We start from the raw sequence: 23,461 nt of genomic DNA, 5'->3' as shown, positions 1-23,461 counted from the left end.
GGTAACATTAGTACACTGGACTAATATTTGGATTCTTTCATGCTAGGACCTATGTTGCACGGGCGATTGCTCTAAGACAACGAGGGAGGCTCAGCCTCCTCTAAAAATGCCCTTATAACTTTAATGTGTGCGTGAGTTTCTCCCCCTCGTGACAGCGCGATGCAGTGCAGCCTCAGTGGACTTCAATGGCATTTGGGAGCTCTGCGCTTTTCAATCTCAAAAGGCAAGACGGTTATTGGACAAATACTGTGAAAATGCCCGCCCACGGAGTCTCACGGACTCCCAGCCTCAGTGGACTTCAATTGCATTTGGGAGCGATGCGCTTTTCAATCTCAAAATGCAAGACGGTTATTGGACAAATACTGCGAAAACGCCCGCCTACGGACTCCGAGCCTCACATGGGAGGGACATGGCAGGTTCCGCGAGGAGACTGGTGATTGGTGAAAGTGGCCGGATATTTTCTTTGATTGACAGCTCGTTTCAACTATAGACAGGCAGCGGTGAATCTCAGTTCAGTCCCATGCGGATTCGCAAGTGGTGTGGTGTATTGTAAGAGATCAGCTTACATTTCGATTTCATTCATTACATACGGTTTCTACCAGCTTTTTTAGTTTGTATATATTTTCATTGTAAATAAAGTGTAAATATAGTGTTGTCAAGTTTGCTATCTTAGTTCCAGAAATTTCGTTTATTTGAGTGACTGAACTTGAACTTGAGGGGGCTAGTCAGCTAGCAAGAAAGCTGCGCACGGATGCCAAGCATTGCTGATTTAATTTTGGCGAAGCCATTTGCCAGTCTTCCTTTCGAGGAAAAAATTAAAGAGACCAACGCCTCAAACTGACTTGGTGAAAAAGGTAGGGAATAATACTCGTTCCTTTCAGCTCTCCTGGTACGAGAAAGTGAATTGGCTAACAGCAAGTGACCCGCATCAACAACAGTAAATAGGCTACTTTAGTAATATGTCATGGATGGACCAAAAATATAGAATCTATTTAAAATGTTTATGCTGAGTATATTATATTGGAATATATTTTTTCTGGATATGAATTAAACACAGCTACAATTTGGAAAACATTTTTAAACAAAAACACAGCCGAGAACATTTCACACTACAGACCTGGATTAAAAGTGAAGGGTTATCAAAATTGTCAGTAAAACATTTCTCAGTCAAAATAAGTAAAATATAGGGAAAGTGTCATTGAATGAAATGTGTGGCACCCAGCTCTACTGCTGAGGTTCCTGACAAAGAGCTGCTTTCAATAATGATCAATTTTTAAACAATATGCCACAATTTTAAAATATAAAATGTTAAAATATACCCCCCCCCCAACACCACCATCATGTATATTGGACAGTAGGCTAATGGGCCAAAAGAACCTGTTATTACACAGTTTGTGACCCTGCCAACAATCAGCCAGATCAGAGGCAAGAGTATGGGCAAAATTTATGTTTTTTCTTTTAAAATCTGGAAATATCGTAACCGGCCAGCCTCCCCGTTTGAAAGACTACCAGCCGCCACTGCTATGTTGGTATTGTTTTCATGCTAGCCAAGCCATGTTGCCATCATCGTCCTTTAACTGGCCGTAACAGCAGGTCTTGGCGTCGGTTTTTTCCTCTCCTTTGAGTTAAACCTACAAACAGTGTCTTCTGAGCTTTATGATACCTTATACCATGTTTCCGAGGAAAGTGCTAATTCTATCGGCAAATACAGTTAGGTCCATAAATATTTGGACAGAGACAACATTTTTCTAATTTTGGTTCTGTACATTACCACAATGAATTTTGAACAAAACAGTTCAGATGCAGTTGAAGTTCAGACTTTCAGCTTTAATTCAGTGGGTTGAACAAAATGATTGCATAAAAATGTGAGGAACTAAAGCATTTTTTAAACACAATCCCTTCATTTCAGGGGCTCAAAAGTAATTGGACAAATTAAATAATTGTAAATAAAATCTCATCTCATCTCATTATCTCTAGCCGCTTTATCCTGTTCTACAGGGTCGCAGGCAAGCTGGAGCCTATCCCAGCTGACTACGGGCGAAAGGCGGGGTACACCCTGGACAAGTCGCCAGGTCATCACAGGGCTGACACATAGACACAGACAACCATTCACACTCACATTCACACCTACGGTCAATTTAGAGTCACCAGTTAACCTAACCTGCATGTCTTTGGACTGTGGGGGAAACCGGAGCACCCGGAGGAAACCCACGCAGACACGGGGAGAACATGCAAACTCCGCACAGAAAGGCCCTCGCCGGCCACGGGGCTCGAACCCGGACCTTCTTGCTGTGAAGCGACAGCGCTAACCACTACACCACCGTGCCACCCCTCGTTACGTCATTCATCTACTCAAATATCTGATAGTTATGACTGACTTAAATATTCGTAGTTGGAATGTAAATGGCCTGAACGGTCCCCATAAATGTGTATGTTTTCTGGATTTGTTGAGAAGGAGGAAAATTGATTTGGTGCTGATTCAAGAAACTCATCTTAAGAAAGAGGATGTTCACAGGTGCAATAACAAGTTTTACAAAGTGGTCTCTTCTTCAACAGCTACTGATAAAACTAAAGGCGTGATGATACTAGTACGTAGGAATCTTTGTATTGATATACTTGAGCAGGGTAGTGATACAGATGGCAGAATAACATGTTAAAGTCTTGATTGAAAATAAGAGGTTAGCTTTTCTTTGTCTATGCTCCTTCTACTTATGACCCTAAATTCTTCTCTATACTGACCAGTTACCTCCTTAATTTGTCTGACTGTGAGGTGGTGATGGGGGCTGATATGAATGCAGTCATGTCACAAGATCTGGATAGATCAGGAGAGAGTGAATCCCTGCACTGTCAAACTCAGGCGGTGTATTTCTTCGTTGTCTTTGCTGGATTCCTGGCGTATGTTTAATCCTTCTGGAAGAACCTATACGTTCTTTTCCTCTAGGCATAAGTCTTATTCACAAATTGATTTTGTTTTTTATCTCTTGCTCTCTTTCCTCTTCTTTACTTAGCTCAGACATTTGTCCCATGTCACTATCTGACCATGGTACTAATGTTCTGAGACTGTCACTAGTCAATCGACCTTCTCGGGCACCTCGCTGGTGGTTTAATCCTACATTGCTTTGCAATAAGAATTTTTGTATGTCATTTAAAGCTAACCTTTTAGAATTTATCAAAATCAATCAAGGCTCAGTGGACGATCCACACATAGTCTGGGGTGCAGTCAAGGGCTTTAATCCATAGCTTTTCAATTTCATATGCATCATATCTACAACCCCAATTCCAAAAAAGTTGGGACAAATTGTAAATAAAAACAGAATGCAATGATGTAGAAGTTTCAAAATTCCATATTTTATTCAGAATAGAACATAGATGACATATCAAATGTTTAAACTGAGAAAATGTATCATTTAAAGAGAAAAATTAGGTGATTTTAAATTTCATGACAACAACACATCTCAAAAAAGTTGGGACAAGGCCATGTTTACCACTGTGAGACATCCCCTTTTCTCTTTACAACAGTCTGTAAACGTCTGGGGACTGAGGAGACAAGTTGCTCAAGTTTAGGGATAGGAATGTTAACCCATTCTTGTCTAATGTAGGATTCTAGTTGCTCAACTGTCTTAGGTCTTTTTTGTCGTATCTTCCGTTTTATGATGCGCCAAATGTTTTCTATGGGTGAAAGATCTGGACTGCAGTCTGGCCAGTTCAGTACCCGGACCCTTCTTCTACGCAGCCATGATGCTGTAATTGATGCAGTATGTGGTTTGGCATTGTCATGTTGGAAAATGCAAGGTCTTCCCTGAAAGAGACGTCGTCTGGATGGGAGCATATGTTGCTCTAGAACCTGGATATACCTTTCAGCATTGATGGTGTCTTTCCAGATGTGTAAGCTGCCCATGCCACACGCACTAATGCAACCCCATACCATCAGAGATGCAGGCTTCTGAACTGAGCGCTGATAACAACTTGGGTTGTCCTCCTCCTCTTTAGTCTGAATGACACGGCGTCCCTGATTTCCATAAAGAACTTCAAATTTTGATTCGTCTGACCACAGAACAGTTTTCCACTTTGCCACAGTCCATTTTAAATGAGCCTTGGCCCAGAGAAGACGTCTGCGCTTCTGGATCGTGTTTAGATACGGCTTCTTCTTTGAACTATAGAGTTTTAGCTGGCAACGGCGGATGGCACGGTGAATTGTGTTCACAGATAATGTTCTCTGGAAATATTCCTGAGCCCATTTTGTGATTTCCAATACAGAAGCATGCCTGTATGTGATGCAGTGCCGTCTAAGGGCCCCGAAGATCACGGGTACCCAGTATGGTTTTCCAGCCTTGACCCTTACGCACAGAGAATCTTTTGATGATATTATGCACTGTAGATGATGATATGTTCAAACTCTTTGCAATTGTACACTGTCAAACTCCTTTCTGATATTGCTCCACTATTTGTCGGCGCAGAATTAGGGGGATTGGTGATCCTCTTCCCATCTTTACTTCTGAGAGCCGCTGCCACTCCAAGATGCTCTTTTTATACCCAGTCATGTTAATGACCTATTGCCAATTGACCTGATGAGTTGCAATTTGGTCCTCCAGCTGTTCCTTTTTTGTACCTTTAACTTTTCCAGCCTCTTCTTGCCCCGTCCCAACTTTTTTGAGATGTGTTGCTGTCATGAAATTTCAAATGAGCCAATATTTGGCATGAAATTTCAAAATGTCTCACTTTCGACATTTGATATGTTGTCTATGTTCTATTGTGAATACAATATCAGTTTTTGAGATTTGTAAATTATTGCATTCCGTTTTTATTTACAATTTGTACTTTGTCCCAACTTTTTTGGAATCGGGATTGTACATAAATCACGCATCAAGAAAATTTCTGATCTTGAGTCTGAGCTTACTTCGCTAGAGGCGTCAAGTCAAATTTCTTTTTCTCTCCAAACTTCCACTAGAATTAGTGTGGTGAAAACTGGATTGAATCAGTTGCTTAAAGCTAAAGCAGAACTCCTGATTCAAAGAACCAGACAAAATTACTATTTCAATGGGAGTAGGCCCAGCCATCTTCTAGCTCTACAACTGCGGAATAATCAAAAGTTTTCTAATATACCTGCTATACAGCACCCTTCTGGCAAGGTCCTTACTGACCCGAAACGTATTAATGGCACCTTCTGCTCTTTCTACTCTACCCTGTATACGTCTGAGTCTTCATGTAACAAACCTACATTTTCTTCTTTTCTCTCTTCTCTTAACGTACCTAGATTGTCTGAGGCTGAGACTTCTTCTCTGATAACTCTTCAAGAACTAGAGGAATCATTGAAATGTATGAGTAAAGGCAAATCCCCAGGCTTGGACGGGATTCCTGTTGAGTTGTATTCCTCTTTCTGGTCTGAGCTGGGTCCACTCATGTTAGACATCTCATCTCATCTCATTATCTCTAGCCGCTTTATCCTTCTACAGGGTCGCAGGCAAGCTGGAGCCTATCCCAGCTGACTACGGGCGAAAGGCGGGGTACACCCTGGACAAGTCGCCAGGTCATCACAGGGCTGACACATAGACACAGACAACCATTCACACTCACATTCACACCTACGGTCAATTTAGAGTCACCAGTTAACCTAACCTGCATATCTTTGGACTGTGGGGGAAACCGGAGCACCCGGAGGAAACCCACGCGGACACGGGGAGAACATGCAAACTCCACACAGAAAGGCCCTCGCCGGCCCCGGGGCTCGAACCCAGGACCTTCTTGCTGTGAGGCGACAGCGCTAACCACTACACCACCGTGCCGCCCCATGTTAGACATGATAAATTATTCAGTTAAACATGGATCCTTTAGACAAGATGTCAATACAGCTGTTATTTCCCTTCTTTTGAAAAAAGATAAGGACCCTACCTCATGTTCTAGTTACCGTCCACTCTCCTTGCTTGGAGTAGACGTCAAATTGTATGCTAAAGTTCTGTCACGCCGATTGGAATCTTTTATGACCAAGCTGGTTCATGAAGACCAAACAGGGTTTATAAAATCTCGTTCAGCCTCTGACAATCTCCGTCGCTTACTACATATAATTTATTCTGCTGATCAATCAGAGACCCCCTGTGGTGTTTTTTCTTTCGACGCTATGAAAGCATTTGACCGCCTTGAGTTCAACTACCTTTGGTTTGTTCTGGAGCATATGGGTTTAGGCCTTGGCTTTATTAACATGATTAAAGTATTATACAAGGACAGTTGTCTTGTCGGGACAAATATGTTCACAGCCCTTTTCCTTGAGTAGAGGTACGCGCCAGGGATGTCCTCTCTCCCCTTTGTTGTTTGCTCTATCATTGGAGACCCTAGCTCAGGCTATCAGGCAGTCAGACATAATCCCTCCCATCAATGTTAAAAATACATCTCGCCACATTTCGTTATATGCCGACGATATTTTATTATTCGTAAATAAGCCTGCCTCATCTGTACCACACATTCTGGCGTTATTTGACCATTTTAGTCATCTTTCAGGTTATAAGATTAACTGGGGCAAGTCATGTTTTCTTCTTCTAAATTTGGACTCAAGCTTTGTGCCTCTTCCTAACGCTGCACCAGTTGTCTCTTCTTTTCATTATTTAGGCATAGACGTCTATTCTTCTCTATACAATACTGTGAACAAAAACTTTAAGAAAATCCTTTCAAACATTAGCGCTGATATTTCAAACTGGACACGTTTACCTAATTCCTTGTATGCCCGCATCTCAGTTGTTAAAATGAATATCCTCCCTCGTGTGAATTTTTACAGTGCTATGTTGCCTTTGCCTCCCCCTGCTCATTTCTGGAACCAACTTGATTCCTTACTGCTCAAATATATCTGGAATGGGAAGTGCTCTCGCATTAGGTTGACCATTATTCAGCGCAGTAGGATAGATGGAGGTCTCTCCTTTCCTAATTTTAAACTCTCTGCTAAGTCATTTACTCTTCGCCCTTTATTAGTTTGGTTCAACTCAGGCTCCAAAGTGGCATGGAAAGCTATTGAAGAGTCCTTGGTGGCTCCATATAATTTAAAAGACTTGGTCTTTTGCAGTATTCCAACTAAGCAATGTAATCTCCGTTTTGGCCCAGTTATATCCCATCTAGTGTCCACCTGGAAGTCTTTGGAAAGACAGGCTGGTTCCATGCCAAACTGGCACTATCATTTTCCTCTTTTCAATAACCATAAGTTTCTATCTGGTAACTCTCCATTCAGATGCTCTCAGTGGACAGAGTGCAATTTTACCATTCTTGGGGACCTGTTCAATGACAAAGGCCTAAGGACATTTCAGGATATTAACCCATTGACGCCTGAAACGCCTGCAAAAAAACGTCTGCAAATGCCTAAGCCAGTTTTTAGAAAAGGTCCCCATCTGCCTGAGGGTTTTCTGAAATAAAAATAATTAATTGAAAACGCCTATGAAAAATTCAATATCTCAGCCTCTGAAGCACATAAAGACATGAAATAAGTTGCATTTAAAAGATAAAATTATCTGCTTTTATTGGATCATGCTCATTCAGCATTAACGCTAACACATTTTTATAAAAAAAAACAAATCTGGCATGCGTCTTGAAAATAATGACAAATCAACAATGCTGTGTTATGCAACAACCAGCATTTGGGGCAATGTTGCGTTATGCAACAACCGGCGCTAGGGGCAATGTTGCGCGACGCAGCATCCGGCGTCAATGGGTTAAAGCTCAGTATAACATCCCTGCCTCTACGTTCTTTATGTACTTGCGTATCAGATCAGCTCTCTGTGCCTGTGGGGTCCCTTTAGATGCAGAGTTGCCTCTACATCCTATCTGTAATTTAATGTTTTTCAACAACTCTTTTTCTAACTCTGCTTCATCCATATATTCCTTTCTCCTCAAACCTTCGTACAAACCTTTAGGAGTAGTTGCAGTTTGGTCAAAAGACTTACAATTCGATGTACAAGACACCTTTTCTGAGCACACATGGGAAGTAATAACAATGTCTTCTAAAAATCCCAATCATCAGATGATACATTGGAAATTAGCACACAGAATGTATTTAACGCCTTTAAAACGATCCTATATGCATCTCTCCTAACTGCAACTTTTGTCCACAAGGGGTACTGGGCACCGTTCTTCATTTTTTCTGGGATTGTTCAGCTCTTAAACCTTTCTGGCAACAGTTAGCTAATGATATTTCTATCCTGATGGACAAAGATATCATCTTGACGTTTTTCCTAAGTGACTTCTCAGCTCTTGAACTTAGAGGCTGTCCACACGGCAACGGATTCAGGTGAATCTGATAAAAATTGTTTATCCTTTCGGCCTGGCGTCCACACGGCACCGGCGTTTTGGGTGCCCCAAAACGATATTTTTTGAGAACGGGTTCCAGAGTGGAAAAATCTGGCAACGGCGCCGTTGCGAAGTCGTCTGGATGAGTAGAACGGATTTGTTTACGATGACGTCACAACCACATGACTAGAACAAGCAGCACTCTCGCTGTTTTGTATGAACCACTGCATTGCATTCACTTTTGTATACAGCTTTTCTTTTAAATAAACAAGTAACTGAACCATTTCTTGAATTTCTTTTTTTATTGGATAAGACTGCTTTTCAAAATGTTCACACACAATATAAAAAGTTATATAAATTATATAAAAATGCTTTTCAAAATGTTCACACACAATAAGAAAATTAAGTTATATAAAACTATGCACACTAATAAAACTAATTTGTACACACAGAAGGCACGATTTCCTCGCGTAGTCGCAACCATCTTCTTCTTGTTGTTGTGTGTTTGTTCCTGTGAGTACTTCACGCCGGGTAGAAGAAGGGGTTTATGCGCATGCATCCTACTTCTTCTATTGTTCTGGTGTCTCCGATGGCACCGTCTTACAGCACACGTAGAGGTGTGGCATGTGTATTGCATCATTTTCAGCAAGCGTCGCGTTGCCATATGTACCTGATATTTTACTGATCTGTTGCCCATGTGGACGCGATATTTTTTTAAATAAAATCTTGTTGCTGTTGTCGTGTGGATGTGGCCTTAGGCCAAGTTTACATTTGACCGTATCTGTCTCGTTTTCTTCGCGGATGCACTGTCCGTTTACATTAAAACGCCTGGAAATGCCGGGAAACGGGAATCCGCCAGGGTCCACGTATTCAATCCAGATCGTGTCTGGTCCGGTGCTGTGTAAACATTGAGATACGCGGATACGCTGTGCTGAGCTCTAGCTGGCGTTGTCATTGGACAACGTCACTGTGACATCCACCTTCCTGATTCGCTGGCGTTGGTCATGTGACGCGACTGCTGAAAAACGGCGCGGACTTCCACCTTGTATCACCTTTCATTAAAGAGTATAAAAGTATGAAAATACTGCAAATACTGATGCAAATACTGCCCATTGTGTAGTTATGATTGTCTTTAGGCTTGCCATCCTTCCACTTGCAAGTGGTAAGTGACGCGCATGCCCGACATGCACTGAGATCTCACACACAGCGGCTCAGTCCCAAATCACTGCTTGTGCACTTCACTCGCGCGCTCTGTGAGCTGCGCAGGGCCGGAGTGCGCACCCTCCAGAGGGCACTCGCTGTTCAGGGCAGAGTGATTTGGAGCGCAGGATGCCTGCGGAGCCGAGCGTATCCGTGTATTGGCGTTGCTGTGTGCACGCGAATCATGTATTGGTGTTGCTGTGTGCACACTAATCGTTTTAAAAACGTTAATCTGATGATCCGCTGATACGGTCTAATGTAAACCCCACCTTACACTCTTTCAGACAAACCTTCTTCTTGCTGCTTTTTCAGCAGCTAAGAAGTTGCTAGTTAGCTACTGGAACCCCCCACACTTAGGCCCTGTCCACACGGCAACGGATTCAGGTGACTCCGATACAATTGCTTATCGTTTAGGCCTGGCGTCCACACGGCACCGGCGTTTTGGGTGCCCAAAACGCAATCTTTTTGAGAACGGGTTCCAGAGTGGAAAGATCTGGCAACGTTGCCATTGTGAAGTTGTCTGGATGAGTAGAACAGATTTGTTTACGATGACATCACAAACACATGACTGTCAGTGCTTCACGCCGGGTAGAAGTGTAACGAATATCACCAGGAAAAAGCCTTACAGAGCACTAGTGAGAGTGAAACACGAGCTTGGATAATATTATTATTATTATTATGTTCAGTGTTAGTTCACAGTAGTAATGCAAGAAGCAGAATAGTGACAGTAATAGTGAAGCAAAAACATGCAATTGTACAAACACTGCAGCTCTACAGCAAAATATTCATTTATGAAATGGTCTGATTCTTAACACCAGTAGTGCCAATGATCTTCTCATTGCGATGCAAGTTGTCAACAAATCCTATAACTTGGTTCATGAAACGCGCTTACAAAATATTTTCACTGTGAATATTTGTGTAATGGTGCAATCCCGCCAGCAAAAATAGGGGAAAAAAGGAGCGATCTCACCTCTTCAGATGTTGATTTAAGTCCGACAATACATTCCTCAAAAAGGGCGTAGAGGAGCAAATTAATCCAATTTATTCCGGACCATTAAAGACGCCGCCTTCCGCGTAGAATCATACGTCATCCTCGCCGCCATATTGGAGAGGTCAAAGCGGAGAATAAAGATTAGCTGCGTTTAACTGTACCAACAGGTTTACCGTCCAAACGAGATCATACGGGATTACCTTTCACAGGTGAGAAACAGCAAATTAATCCATCAACGTGTATCATTCACTTTATTCCGGACCATTAAAGACGCCGCCTTCCGCGTAGAATCATGTGTCATCCTCGCCGCCATTTTGGAGAGGTCAAAGCGGAGAATAAAGATTAGCTGCGTTTAACTTTACCAACAGGTTTTCTGTCCAAACGAGATCACATGGGATTACCTTTCACAGGTGAGACTGGAAAAATACTTTTCATTGTATTTGGTCATTATAATGTAATTTTACAAACAGATTTTCCTGACTTTGTGGCTAATATGAAGTCTCGCGCATAATAGTTTATGCGCATGCGTCCTTACTTCTTCTATTGTTCTGGTGTCTCCGAAGGGACCGTCTTACAGCGCCCCTAGAGGTGTGGCATGTGTATTGCATCGTTTTCAGCAAGCGTTGCATTGCCATATGGACCTGATATTTTACTGATCGTTGCCCATTTGGACGCGATATATTTTTAAATAACATCTCGTTGCCGTTGTCGTGTGGATGTAGCCTTAATGTGTAGGCGTTTATGGGCTCTTGATGTTCTCTCAATGGAGCTGTCAACCGCTCGGATACATGGGGCTAGACCCCAAACATTGATGAGATGGAGTACTGCTTTTGACCATGTTAAAGCTTTTATTTCTGACAATCTTGTCTAACTATTTATTTATTTATTTATTTATTTACTTTTTTTTAATAACATTTCTGTATTCTGTATTTATTTTGAGGTGTTGTACTTATCATAATATGTGGGGCTTTTGTATCTGTAGACCTATCCAAGTGTTTGTCAATCAGATGTTTACCATAGGGTTTCTGGCGGGGTGGGGGAAGCTATTGGGAGATATTTTTGTACCTCTGTACCTGATTTCTTCTTTGCTATTTCAAAATAAAAACAATTGTTCACAAAAAAATGATCAGAAGAGAGAGAGAGAGAGAGTCTGACTGCTTTCCTGTGACTCAAAAAGCACCGGCAGTTTCCCGACGTCCCGCGAACAGAGAGTGTACTCTGTCGTACCAACTTCAACCTGCCATTACTCCCAAAGTAGTGAACAGATCTTAACCATATACATTTCTTTGAAAAGCAGAGATTATAAGCTTTTTGGTGATAGTATTCACGATAGAAAATATTCAAGAGTTAAGCAATGACAGGTTTGGAAACTTGGATGAGCGTCTGCATGCACAATTTTCACAGCACGGCCAGCAAATGTCTGATATGCCTATTGTTAGGTCGCATGTTAGAAAATACATGTATCCCTTCCACCCTGTGAATTTACATTTCTTCTTTCTCTGCTTGTGCTCTGTAAGCTGGCTCTTTTGGAGTTGAGTGCACAGACCCCTGACCTCGGTGCTCTGAATGAGAGGAGCCTCAGATTGCCACTTACTGCTTCTGAGGCCGAGCGGCTACAAGTCCTCAATGCACACTGGGTGCAAGTCTTTACCCAAACCATGAACAGGCACAGGTGCGTGCTGCAAAAATTGATGATCGCTTCTGTGAAACATATCACTGTATTTTGTTTTATTTACCTTTGTGAGAACTCAGCGTTTGACAATGATTTGGGGGGAAGTAGTGATTCAGTAGTTAAGGTTCTAAGCAAGTGATTTGTAGACTATATGTTTAAATGGTAGGACCGCCTGAGAGTTGCTGTTGGGCCTTTGGGAAAGGGCTTCAATTCATCTGCTTAGCTGCATGCTTGCTAACTAGTCTTAAATTCATTCGTTTGTTCATCTTGAGTAATCACTCTATCCTGGTCACACTTATGGTGGACCTGGAGAAGACTTGGCGTGAAGCGAGAAAACACTTTGAATGGGGCACCAGGCACATACACACATTTTCACAAACACTCGTTTTTTACACATAGGGGTGTAAACTTTCCAACATGTTTCTGGAAGGTGGGAGGAAACAGAAGTCCCCAGTAAGAGAACATGAGAAGCTCTGCATAAACAGTAGCCCGAGGATTATAAAAGCGTTTGCCAAATGAATAAATGTAAATCTTGGCTTCTTGAGGTTAGCTTTGGTTTTTGCACATGTTTATTCTGTGATTGTGTGCTAGTTCCTTGTGTGACAGCTGTGGTGTATTTTTAGGGAAATGTATAGTGTGCAGTTGTGCGATCAGAGCTTCCAGCAGAAGTGCCAAGGTTGGATGGTTCTACTGGAGAAACTGGAATCCGGGCTCCCCAATGGCATTTCTGGAAATGATTCTTCTATGAGAGAACAGCTTGCTGTACACCAGGTTAGATGTCTGTTTCTATTGTATCTATTTTTTTTTTTTCCTCAGGGCACTTTATGCTCACTGCAGTGTCCGAACGGAATCGTGTCTGGTTTTGACCCTGATTACTCCTTGATACAGTATCTGGCTACTCAAGAATGTAATTATACATCGCCATGGCTGCAAAAATCAGTGAAATTTTAGGAGAACAGGCCCCTGTTTAAGTTTTCTGTCATTGTATTTTTACAGAAGCTAAAGATGGAAGTGCTGATTGGCCAGCAGCTCCTGGATGCTGTGGTCAGTGAGGCATTGAGGCTTTTGGATGAAAGTCAGGTCGAAGACAGGTGAGATTCACTGAATGTACATATCAGCACAGTCCTTCACCCTACTTTATACTTACTGATTTAACTCCTTCATACCCGGCGTCCTGGCACGATGGTGTAGTGGTTAGCAGTGTCGCCTCACAGCAAGAAGGTTCTGGGTTTGAGCCCAGTGGCCATAGCCTTTCTGTGTGGAGTTTGCATGTTCTCCCCGTGTCTGTGTGGGTTTCCTCCGGGTGCTCCGGTTTCCTCCACAGTCCAAAGACGTGCAGGTTAGGCTAACTGGTGGCTCTAAATTGGCCATATGTGTGAATGTGAGTGTGAATGGTTGTTTGTTTCTATGGCTACATCCACACGATAACGGCAACGAGATTTTATTAAAAAAAATATCGCGTCCACATGGGCAAAGGATCAGTAAAATATCAGGCACATATGGCAACGCAACGCTTGCTGAAAACGATGCAATACACATGCCACACCTCTATGTGCGCTGTAAGACGGTCCCATCGGAGACACCAGAACAATAGAAGAAGTAGGACGCATGCGCATAAACCCCTTCTTCTACCCGGCGTGAAGCACTCACAGGAACAAGCACACAACAAGAAGAAGAAGAAGATGGCTGCGACTACGCGAGGAAATCGTGCCTTCTGTGTGTACAAATTAGTTTTATTAGTGTGTATAGTTTTATATAACTTAATTTTCTTATTGTGTGTGAACATTTTGAAAAGCATTTTTATATAATTTATATAACTTTTTATATTGTGTGTGAACATTTTGAAAAGCAGTCTTATCCATTAAAAAAAAGAAATTCAAGAAATGGTTCAGTTACTTGTTTATTTAAAAGAAAAGCTGTATACAAAAGTGAATGCAATGCAGTGGTTCATACAAAACAGCGAGAGTGCTGCTTGTTCTAGTCATGTGGTTGTGACGTCATCGTAAACAAATCCGTTCTACTCATCCAGACGACTTCGCAACGGCGCCGTTGCCAGATTTTTCCACTCTGGAACCCGTTCTCGTTTTGGGGCACCCAAAACGCCGGTGCCGTGTGGATGCCAGGCCGAAACGATAAACAATTTTATCAGATTCACCTGAATCTGTTGCCGTGTGGACAGCCTCTATGTGTCAGCCCTGCGATGATCTGGCGACTTGTCCAGGGTGTACCCCGCCTCTCGCCCATAGTCAGCTGGGATAGGCTCCGGCTTGCCTGCAACCCTGCACAGGATAAGCGGCTACGGATAATGGATGGATGGATGGGTGTCTATGACGGTGGACATTCGGTCTTAACTGATGTTAATTTCCTCAAACACATAATGAAGAATGACATTTCACCCAGTTCTAAGGCAACTGGTAGAAAAAATTGCAAAATAAGAGTAAAAGAAATTATTTTTTTTTTAAAGAGATACATTTCACCTATAGCACACAGCATTTACTAATAAACATGTCATAAATAATAATGCCAAACAAACCTACAAATTCAGACAACAAGGCAGACATGCAGCAAAATGCAAACGTGCAAAGTAAAAGTGTGCTAAAGAGTGTTGTTGATGATCAGCAATTTCTGCAAAGACGGTCTGCAACAGACATGGTATTAAAAATGATTTGCTATCAAAAATGGTTATTATGATAAAAGTTCTCCAAGTTGTAATAGACCAATCTGCACAGGTCTGCATGATGTCGTTCAGTGTCATCTCATTATCTCTAGCTGCTTTATCCTGTTCTACAGGGTCGCAGGCAAGCTGGAGCCTATCCCAGCTGACTACGGGCGAAAGGCGGGGTACACCCTGGACAAGTCGCCAGGTCATCACAGGGCTGACACATAGACACAGACAACCATTCACACTCACATTCACACCTACGGTCAATTTAGAGTCACCAGTTAACCTAACCTGCATGTCTTTGGACTGTAGGGGAAACCGGAGCACCCGGAGGAAACCCACGCGGACACGGGGAGAACATGCAAACTCTGCACAGAAAGGCCCTCGCCGGCTACGGAGCTTGAACCTGGATCTTCTTGCTGTGAGACAACAGCGCTAACCACTACACCACCGTGCCACCCCTATCATTCAGTGTATTTCGTATTATTAAAAAATTGCTTTAAAATTGCTCATAGGAAATACAATATAAATTAGCTCATAATTATCAAGTATCATAATAGTTATGTGATAGTTTGGACTTACACTGATCAGCCATAATATTAAAACCACTGGTAGGTGAAGTGAATAACATTTGGTTATCTTGTTACAATACCGTATCTTGACCACCTGTCAAGGATTGGGATATATTAAGCATCAAGTGAACAGCCATTTCTCAAAGTTGATGTGTTGGAAGCAGAAAAAATGGGCAAGCGTAAGGATCTGAACGACTTTGGCAAAGGCCAAATTGTGATGGCTAGATGACTTGCTCAAACCATCTCCAAAACGCCAGGTCTTGAGGGGTGTTCCCGGTATGCAGTCAAGTTTATTTGTATTGCACTTTTAACAATAGACATTGTCGCAAAGCAGCGTTACCAAAAATTAAAGACTTTAAACATGAGCTAATTTTATCCCTAGTCTATCCCCAATGAGCAAGCCTGTGGCGACGGTGGCAAGGAAAAACTCCCTTAGACGTTTCCGGTTGAGAGTACGTCATGCACGTTCTGGCTGCCGCTTCTCACGAGAGCTTTTATTTTATTTTATTTTTTTTCTTTTGTGTTTGTGTAGTTAGATGTTTTGTTTTTGTCTGAGTGTCTTTGTCCACCGGTTGTGGTGGAGCTCCGGACCCAGTTTTAGGCGTCGGTTCCCTCCAGGCCTTGGTTCGCCGTGGGTGATGCCTGTGCTCCTAGCTATGGACTGCAGTGAGCTTGTTGCTCATTTTAACATCGTGGTTGTCCAGCACTCTGTGCAGCAGTGCTTTAGTGCTTGGTGTGATATTCCGAGCGATGTCGCTTGGTGGCGTTGCGGCGGCTGTGCAGGTGGTTTGGGACATACCAGCGCTCTGCGTGGCGGTGCGTCTGTGCTCGCTTTGTGGATCCATGGCGTGGTGTTCCGAGTGATGTTGCCCGGCGGCGTTGCGGCATCTGTGCTGGCGGTGTGGGACTTGTTTTCGTGCACCTTTTGGTGGGACTGTGGCTGCTACACCATTGGAATGACATCCTGACCTCTATTTGGTGGACTTTTTTTTTTTCCTCCTATAATTATAAAGCGACGTTGGGTTTGGAGAAAGGCGCTATATAAATTAAACTTTATTATTATTATAGGACATGAAGAAACCTCGAGAGGAACCAGACTCAAAAGGGAACCCATCCTCATTTGGGTGATAACAGACAATGTGATTATAAATAACTCGCTTCTATAACTGTGTCCTATATAGTCACAAAGTATAACTGTGTAACCAGGAAAATCATTATAGTTTTAACACGACGTCTGTTTTGTTGAAGTTATCAACTGTTCCTTGATGGAAACTTGAGTGCAAGACTGTTCATGACAACTGCTGTCCTAGAGTTAGCAAGTTAACTGTAGTCCTCAGCTATAAAAGCATTACTGCAAGTGTCCAGAGCGTCTTCCGAGTGCGACTTTCGACTGTCCATATGGGGCCGTCCTCCACAGGAGCGATGTGATGAGACTCCAACCAGACGTAGGGCATCAGGATGGATCAGGCAGGTCTGAGGAGCAGAAGAGGTCAGCATCTTACTGGTGTCTCAGGACTGACATGTAACTCAGAGGGACAGATGGGGGGGGGAACACAGGTTGTTAGGTATGCCCAATGTCACCTGATGAGTAGGAACAGTATACATTTTGTGCTGAGTGCAAGCAAGGACTGCGGCAAAACCAACTATGACAACATAACTAAAAGGGGCGAGCAAGAACGTAACACAGGCATGAAGGAGCCCTGAGACATAAAGCAGCCAGCCGCTACACCGTCAACAAACCCGCAGTGCAGCGCGGTGGTTAGTACCTATGAAAAGTGTTACAAGGAAGGACAACCGGTGAACTAGCAACAGGGTGCATAAAGGCGCATGGGAAACGAAGGCTGGCCTGTCTGGTGCAACCCCATAGAAGAGCTACTGTCGTACAAATTGCTGAAAAAATTAATGCTGGCTATGATAGAAAGGCGTCAGAACACACCGTGCATCGCAGGATTCTGTGTATGGGGCAGAATGGTCAGAGTGCCCATGCTGACTCCCATCCACTGCTGGAGCACCTAGAGTGGGCATGTGGGCACGCTGAGTCAAAGCTGTTTTAGCAGCACAAGGGGGATCTGCACAATATTAGACAGGTGGTTTTGATGTTATGGCTAATCAGTGTATACAAAGCAACAGCTCTACAAATCAGAATATATTAGCATTTTCAGAATCAGAAGCGGGCGGCACGGTGGTGTAGTGGTTAGCGCTGTCGCCTCACAGCAAGAAGGTCCTGGGTTCGAGCCCCGGGGCCAGCGAGGGCCTTTCTGTGTGGAGTTTGCATGTTCTCCCCGTGTCCGCGTGGGTTTCCTCCGGGTGCTCCGGTTTCCCCCACAGTCCAAAGACATGCAGGTTAGGTTAACTGGTGACTCTAAATTGACCTTAGGTGTGAATGTGAGTGTGAATGGTTGTCTGTGTCTATGTGTCAGCCCTGTGATGACCTGGCGACTTGTCCAGGGTGTACCCCGCCTTTCGCCCGTAGTCAGCTGGGATAGGCTCCAGCTTGCCTGCGACCCTGTAGAAGGATAAAGCGGCTAGAGATAATGAGATGAGATGAGAATCAGAAGCACTTTATTGCCAGGTATGTTACACACATGAGGAATTTGACTCCGGTTCGACTTAGCTTTCATAGTACAGACAGAAAAAAGTATAGAAAGAAAAAAAACACACACACACACAGAGTCTCACTGCAGTGAGCTCCAGGGTGAGAATCGCGTTTCTACAGCGACGGCCTTGAGGCAGTGCTGGCTAGGGAGCCAAGATAAGATTGGAATTTGTTTAGACTTAAGATGGGTAGACGTGTCCTTTTTCGCCTAACCCGCTTGTCCATTCTGGCCACCAAAACGATCCATTTCTCTTTGCAAAGCCATCAACTTCTCCATGATGTTATCCATGTTGCGATTCAAGTTCTGAATAGCTACAGTCTGAGTGCTAACGGCTCTGCCCACCGCTTCGATCATATCGGGCAGCTTTGTGGGGCTTTGAACAGCTGCCACCATTAACTGATTTCCTCGATACACCAGGGCAATGCCAAGTCCAATCAGCAAAAATCCTGTGATCATGGTTCCGAATAGGTAAATATCCTCAATGTCCTCCACGGAAAGAATCGCCAAGCACACCACACGCCACTTCTCCCAGGCATCCATGGTGTATCCGGCTGCAAACGTTCTGGCAGGACAAACAGGTTCCCTCGAACCTAGACTTCGAGTCGAGAAGATTGTGTCAATTGCGTGAAGTGACCAGTTGATCAGAGCCATAATTTCGATTTGGAGAGCAGTGCAGGAAGGGTGTCTCAGACAAGACGAGTCCGCAGAAGCAAAGCAGGAGAGAGGCTTGTCAGGAAGGGAGAGGCTGAGAAAATGAGAGATGAGAGGAAAAAACACCCACACATTTCGCTCCTATCAGGACTGGACTGTGTAGGCATTAAAAAAAAAACTCAGCGCAGCATTCCGTGAAACACGGAGAAGAATTAACACAACAATTACACAAAAACATAGAAAGTACGAGAGAGCAAAGTCCCGTGGCAGCCATCTGCGGCGCCATCTTGGATTTTACTTACATTATTGCATTTTTAGGTGTTCCTTGTCTTTTCTTTTAATGTGTTTTATATAAAGTATAGGGTTACTCAAAATTATCTCATTCTCATTATCTCTAGCTGCTTTATCCTTCTACAGGGTCGCAGGCAAGCTGGAGCCTATCCCAGCTGACTACGGGCGAAAGGCGGGGTACACCCTGGACAAGTCGCCAGGTCATCACAGGGCTGACACATAGCCCATGTTTACATTAGACCGTATCAGCGGATCATCAGATTAATGTTTTTAAAACGATTAGTGTGCACACAGCAACACCAATACACGATTTGCGTGCACCCAGCAACGCCAATACACGTATACGCTCGGCTCCGCAGGCATCCTGCGCTCCAAATCACTCCGCCCTGAACAGCGAGTGCCCTCTGGAGGGTGCGCACTCCGGCCTTGTGCAGCTCAGAGAGCGCAATGAACAAGCAGTGTTTTCGGGACTGAGCCGCTGTGTGTGTGATCCCAGCGCACATCACTTACCACTTGCAAGTGGAAGGATGGCAAGCCTAAAGACAATCATAACTACACAATGGGCAGTATTTGCATCAGTATTTGCAGTATTTTCATACTTTTATACTCTTTAATGAAAGGTGATACAAGGCGGAAGTCCGTGCCGTTTTTCAGCAGTCGCGTCACATGACCAACGCCAGCGAATCAGGAAGGTGGATGTCAGTGACGTTGTCCAATGAGACGCCAGCTAGAGCTCAGCACAGCGTATCCGCATATTCTGAATGTTTACACAGCACCGGAGCTGACACGATCTGGATTGAATACGTGGACGCTGGCGGATTCCTGTTTCCCGGCGTTTCCAGGCGGTTTAATGTAAACGGACAGTGCATCCGCGAAGAAAACGAGATAGATACGGTCTAATGTAAGCGTAGCCATAGACACAGACAACCATTCACACTCACATTCACACCTACGGTCAATTTAGAGTCACCAGTTAACCTAACCTGCATGTCTTTGGACTGTGGGGGAAACCGGAGCACCCGGAGGAAACCCACACAGACACGGGGAGAACATGCAAACTCCACACAGAAAGGCCCTCGCCGGCCACGGGGCTCGAACCCGGACCTTCTTGCTGTGAGGCGACAGCGCTAACCACTACACCACCGTGCCGCCCCACTCAAAATTATGTTTACACTAATGGATTATTTTTATTATTCTTATATTTATTTTTATTATTCTTTAAATGATACTGTTGCTCGCTGGTTTTTGTGTGCTGAACACGATGGCGAACATCCTGTAAGTCATCTTGCACATATGATGTATGTTTTGTGAATAAATGGTTTCTACCATTTGAGTGTTAACGTAATTTTGGCTAACCCTGTATACTTAAAATGAGAAAAACAATGATACTATACTAGTGCACTCCCATGGAAATGAAAATGCATTTTATTTTGTATGTTTTTAAACCGTATTTTTCAAATGTTGAAATGTATGAAAAAATAATTTTTCGTAAAAGGACAAAAAAAAATCAGGTCTGATATGAGTGCATCTTGCTGTTATATCGAAGAAATTAAATTACAACAAGTGAAATGGATTTCAGCAACTTGGAGATATCCAACAGAGACCATAGTTCAAGAACTGCAGGGGAGTTTAGGTCTAAAACGAGCTGGTGTACTCTCAGAAAATAAATCAGTCTGTCCCGCCAGTTATAAAAAAAAAAAGAAATAAAAAAATTGTTCTCCACCTTGATTTTGTTCACAGTCATTTTGCTGATGTAGGTCAATGGTTTTCTAGTGTTCAGCAAGCGTTTTATCTTGTTATCAACCATTTTTATGCTACTCCTTTGTATGAGATTTAGTGGTGGCACGGTGGTGTTGTGGTTAGCACTGTTGCCTCACAGCAAGAAGGTCCTGGGTTCGAGCCCAGCGGCTGACGGGGGCCTTTCTGTGTGGGTTTCCTCCGGGTGCTCCGGTTTCCCCCACAGTCCAAAGACATGCAGGTTAGGTTAACTGGTGATCTAAATTGACCGTAGGTGTGAATGTGAGTGTGAATGGTTGTCTGTGTCTATGTGTCAGCCCTGTGATGACCTGGCGACTTGTCCAGGGTGTACCCCGCCTCTCGCCCGTAGTCAGCTGGGATAGGCTCCAGCTTGCCTGCAACCCTGCACAGGATAAGCGGTTATGGATAATGGATGGATGAGCTTTGGTCATCTAATGCTGTGTTCACACTTGTATCGGTACGAAAGTGGTATAACTGTATTGATACAAAGTATACCGGTACAGTTTAGTACATCTGTCCACACTAGCGAGAAATGTTTGCGGTTTTCTTTCACGGAAGTTGAAATGCGCGTGCGCGAAATGTTTCCGTGGTTACCGAGTAACTTCCTTCCGAGAATATGGCGGATGAAACAATGTGTGTGTGCTTTTTGTTGTCGATGTACAGTCTGTATTTCTGGTGGTCATTTATTCAGTCGAATCGTATAAAACGCGCGAGGCAGTTGAGAAAGAAACAAAGAAAACGAATCTCCCTTTCTCCCCCCTCCCTTTCTCCCTCTTTCCTTCTCTTCCCCTCCCTTTCTCCCTCTTCCTCCTTTCTTCCTCCCTCCCCCTCTCCCCCCTTTCTTTGCTCCATGTAGCTCCACGGTCGTTTTGAGCCATTTTGACGTTTTATTTACAGCTGGAAAGCACGGGCGTATTGTATTGTATGAATAACCCGGAAGACGTAGGAATGGTTCATTGCGCTTGCGCATTATATTTGTATCGATACAGAGCTGCTTCATCTGTCCACACTACAACGAAGCGCTACAGTACCGATACTGTACCAGTACGAAACCCATACATTTGTGGGTTTCGTACCACTACAGTACCGGTATAGTTGCTAGTGTGGACAGGTGTTGCGGTACGAAAGTAGTTTCGTATCGGTACAAAATCCCTAGTGTGGACAGGGTATTAATGAGTATATGTGGCAGATCACAGAATCCAGGGACACATGTCTGCCCGGGGGCATTTTGAGTTATTGACAGATTCAGAAAGTACAGTTTCTAAGCTTTCCAATGATGCCTTCCATGTGGAGATCTGACAATATTTGAAGAATGTGTGGCCTTTTGAAAGTGTATACCTCTTAAAACAGAAAAGGGAGAAAATCGCCCTCAAAGTTTTCCATCTCAGCTACTCTGGGTGCAGGGCGGGCACATAATGGTGCTCATTTGCATGACATTAAGGAAAGCCCTACCCCCTACGAGCTAGCACGATGCTACTTTCATGTAAACAAAGATCACCACGTCAATTTTCCTTCCATGCAAAGTATGCCCAACACAATTATGAAGTACAAAAATAAGTCCTAAAGTATACTTTAACGTTTTGTGGTTGAAAAATTACTCACACCGTAAGAAAGAAAGAGAGCACGATGATGACACAACTAACACAACACTAGTTTCATGTAAAGCCTCGGTCACAACCGGCCGTACAGTACGCGCTCCTACGGCCAGTCTACATGCAAAAAACGCAAGAAACGCACGAGAGCGCGCGTGTGAAAAGCACGAGAGCGCACGTGTGATGTGCTGATTTTCGAGCCGCAGACCGGCCGCAGAGGTTCTTTGTCATGCCAAACAAACTCTACAGGCGCTTACGTTTTTTTTCAGGTTGCAAGACAAACTTACGGCCAACGCGCGTCTTTCTCTGTGAACAAAAACTTACCCCATCAGAAAGAGAAACGGCGCCTTGCACACACCAATGCCTCCGATGGAATGTAATCCTAGAACGGTCCGTGTATCATCCGATCATTCAAGTATTCCATTCAATCTGGAAAACGAGGTTGCGTTTTTTTTTTTGCTAGAAATGGTGATCTCCGATGTAAATACCGTGTGTCTGTTTGCTTCGCGGTGTTTGCTCCTCTGCGCTCTGTTTAGCTTGCTCATTCCATAGTGAAATCACACGCCTGTATGCAGGTTAAGTAGCCATGCGCTCAGCCCGCATCATACAGCTGATTCGTGGAAAAAAAAACAAATGACTTAAATCATCATGTGAATGGCCCATATGGTAATTTACCCACACCCCCCAGCAGGCTACAGTCCTGACAAAAACGAGACAATTTGCAACAAAAAAATGTATGCTTTTCCAACAAAACAATCTATTATCTGAAATACTGATTGCATTCTTCAAGATCTCAACTTGCACATGATGGAAAAAAACAAAAATCACAAATTTCGAAAAAAAATGCTTCTTTTGCGATTATCTCGGATTCGTTTCGGCCGACATGTGTCCCTGGATTCGGTGAGGGGTCACATATTAGAGGGACAACACACATAGGACAGCTTGGAGGCCTTACCTTGGATTGGCTTCGAGCCTGATCACTCAGGCCAAGCATATCACATATCTCCACCGCTGGTTCCCAGGGTAGCAGCTATTAACACTTGCTACCGACCCACTCCAACAACGAGTTCCTATTCATTCCATGGTACCCGGGTGTAGATGAAGGATCTGAGCCACTTATCAAGTTCTGTCTTGAACCTCATCAGGGTAGGGATTGACTTGACGTTTACTGGCACCACATTGTAGAGAGCTGGTGTGACCAATGAAAGAGTTG

The 23,461-nt window shown here is 43.6% G+C and overlaps 1 protein-coding gene across 11 annotated transcripts in view; it reads left to right on the top strand.

Moving 5' to 3' along the window:
• The window catches only part of LOC132883748 (nesprin-2), a 379,369-nt gene that overhangs the window by 262,767 nt on the left and 93,141 nt on the right, over nt 1-23,461 (top strand). For all 11 annotated transcript variants that reach the window (XM_060917719.1, XM_060917720.1, XM_060917721.1 and 8 more), the window contains 3 exons: nt 11,971-12,125; nt 12,749-12,896; nt 13,122-13,216. In XM_060917719.1, coding sequence (XP_060773702.1) covers nt 11,971-12,125; nt 12,749-12,896; nt 13,122-13,216 — 398 coding nt within the window. The remainder of the gene's footprint in view (nt 1-11,970; nt 12,126-12,748; nt 12,897-13,121; nt 13,217-23,461) is intronic.

This window comes from Neoarius graeffei, chromosome 3, assembly GCF_027579695.1.
Source record: "Neoarius graeffei isolate fNeoGra1 chromosome 3, fNeoGra1.pri, whole genome shotgun sequence".
NCBI lineage: Eukaryota > Metazoa > Chordata > Actinopteri > Siluriformes > Ariidae > Neoarius > Neoarius graeffei.
This window is presented reverse-complemented; position numbering and strand designations above follow the sequence as displayed.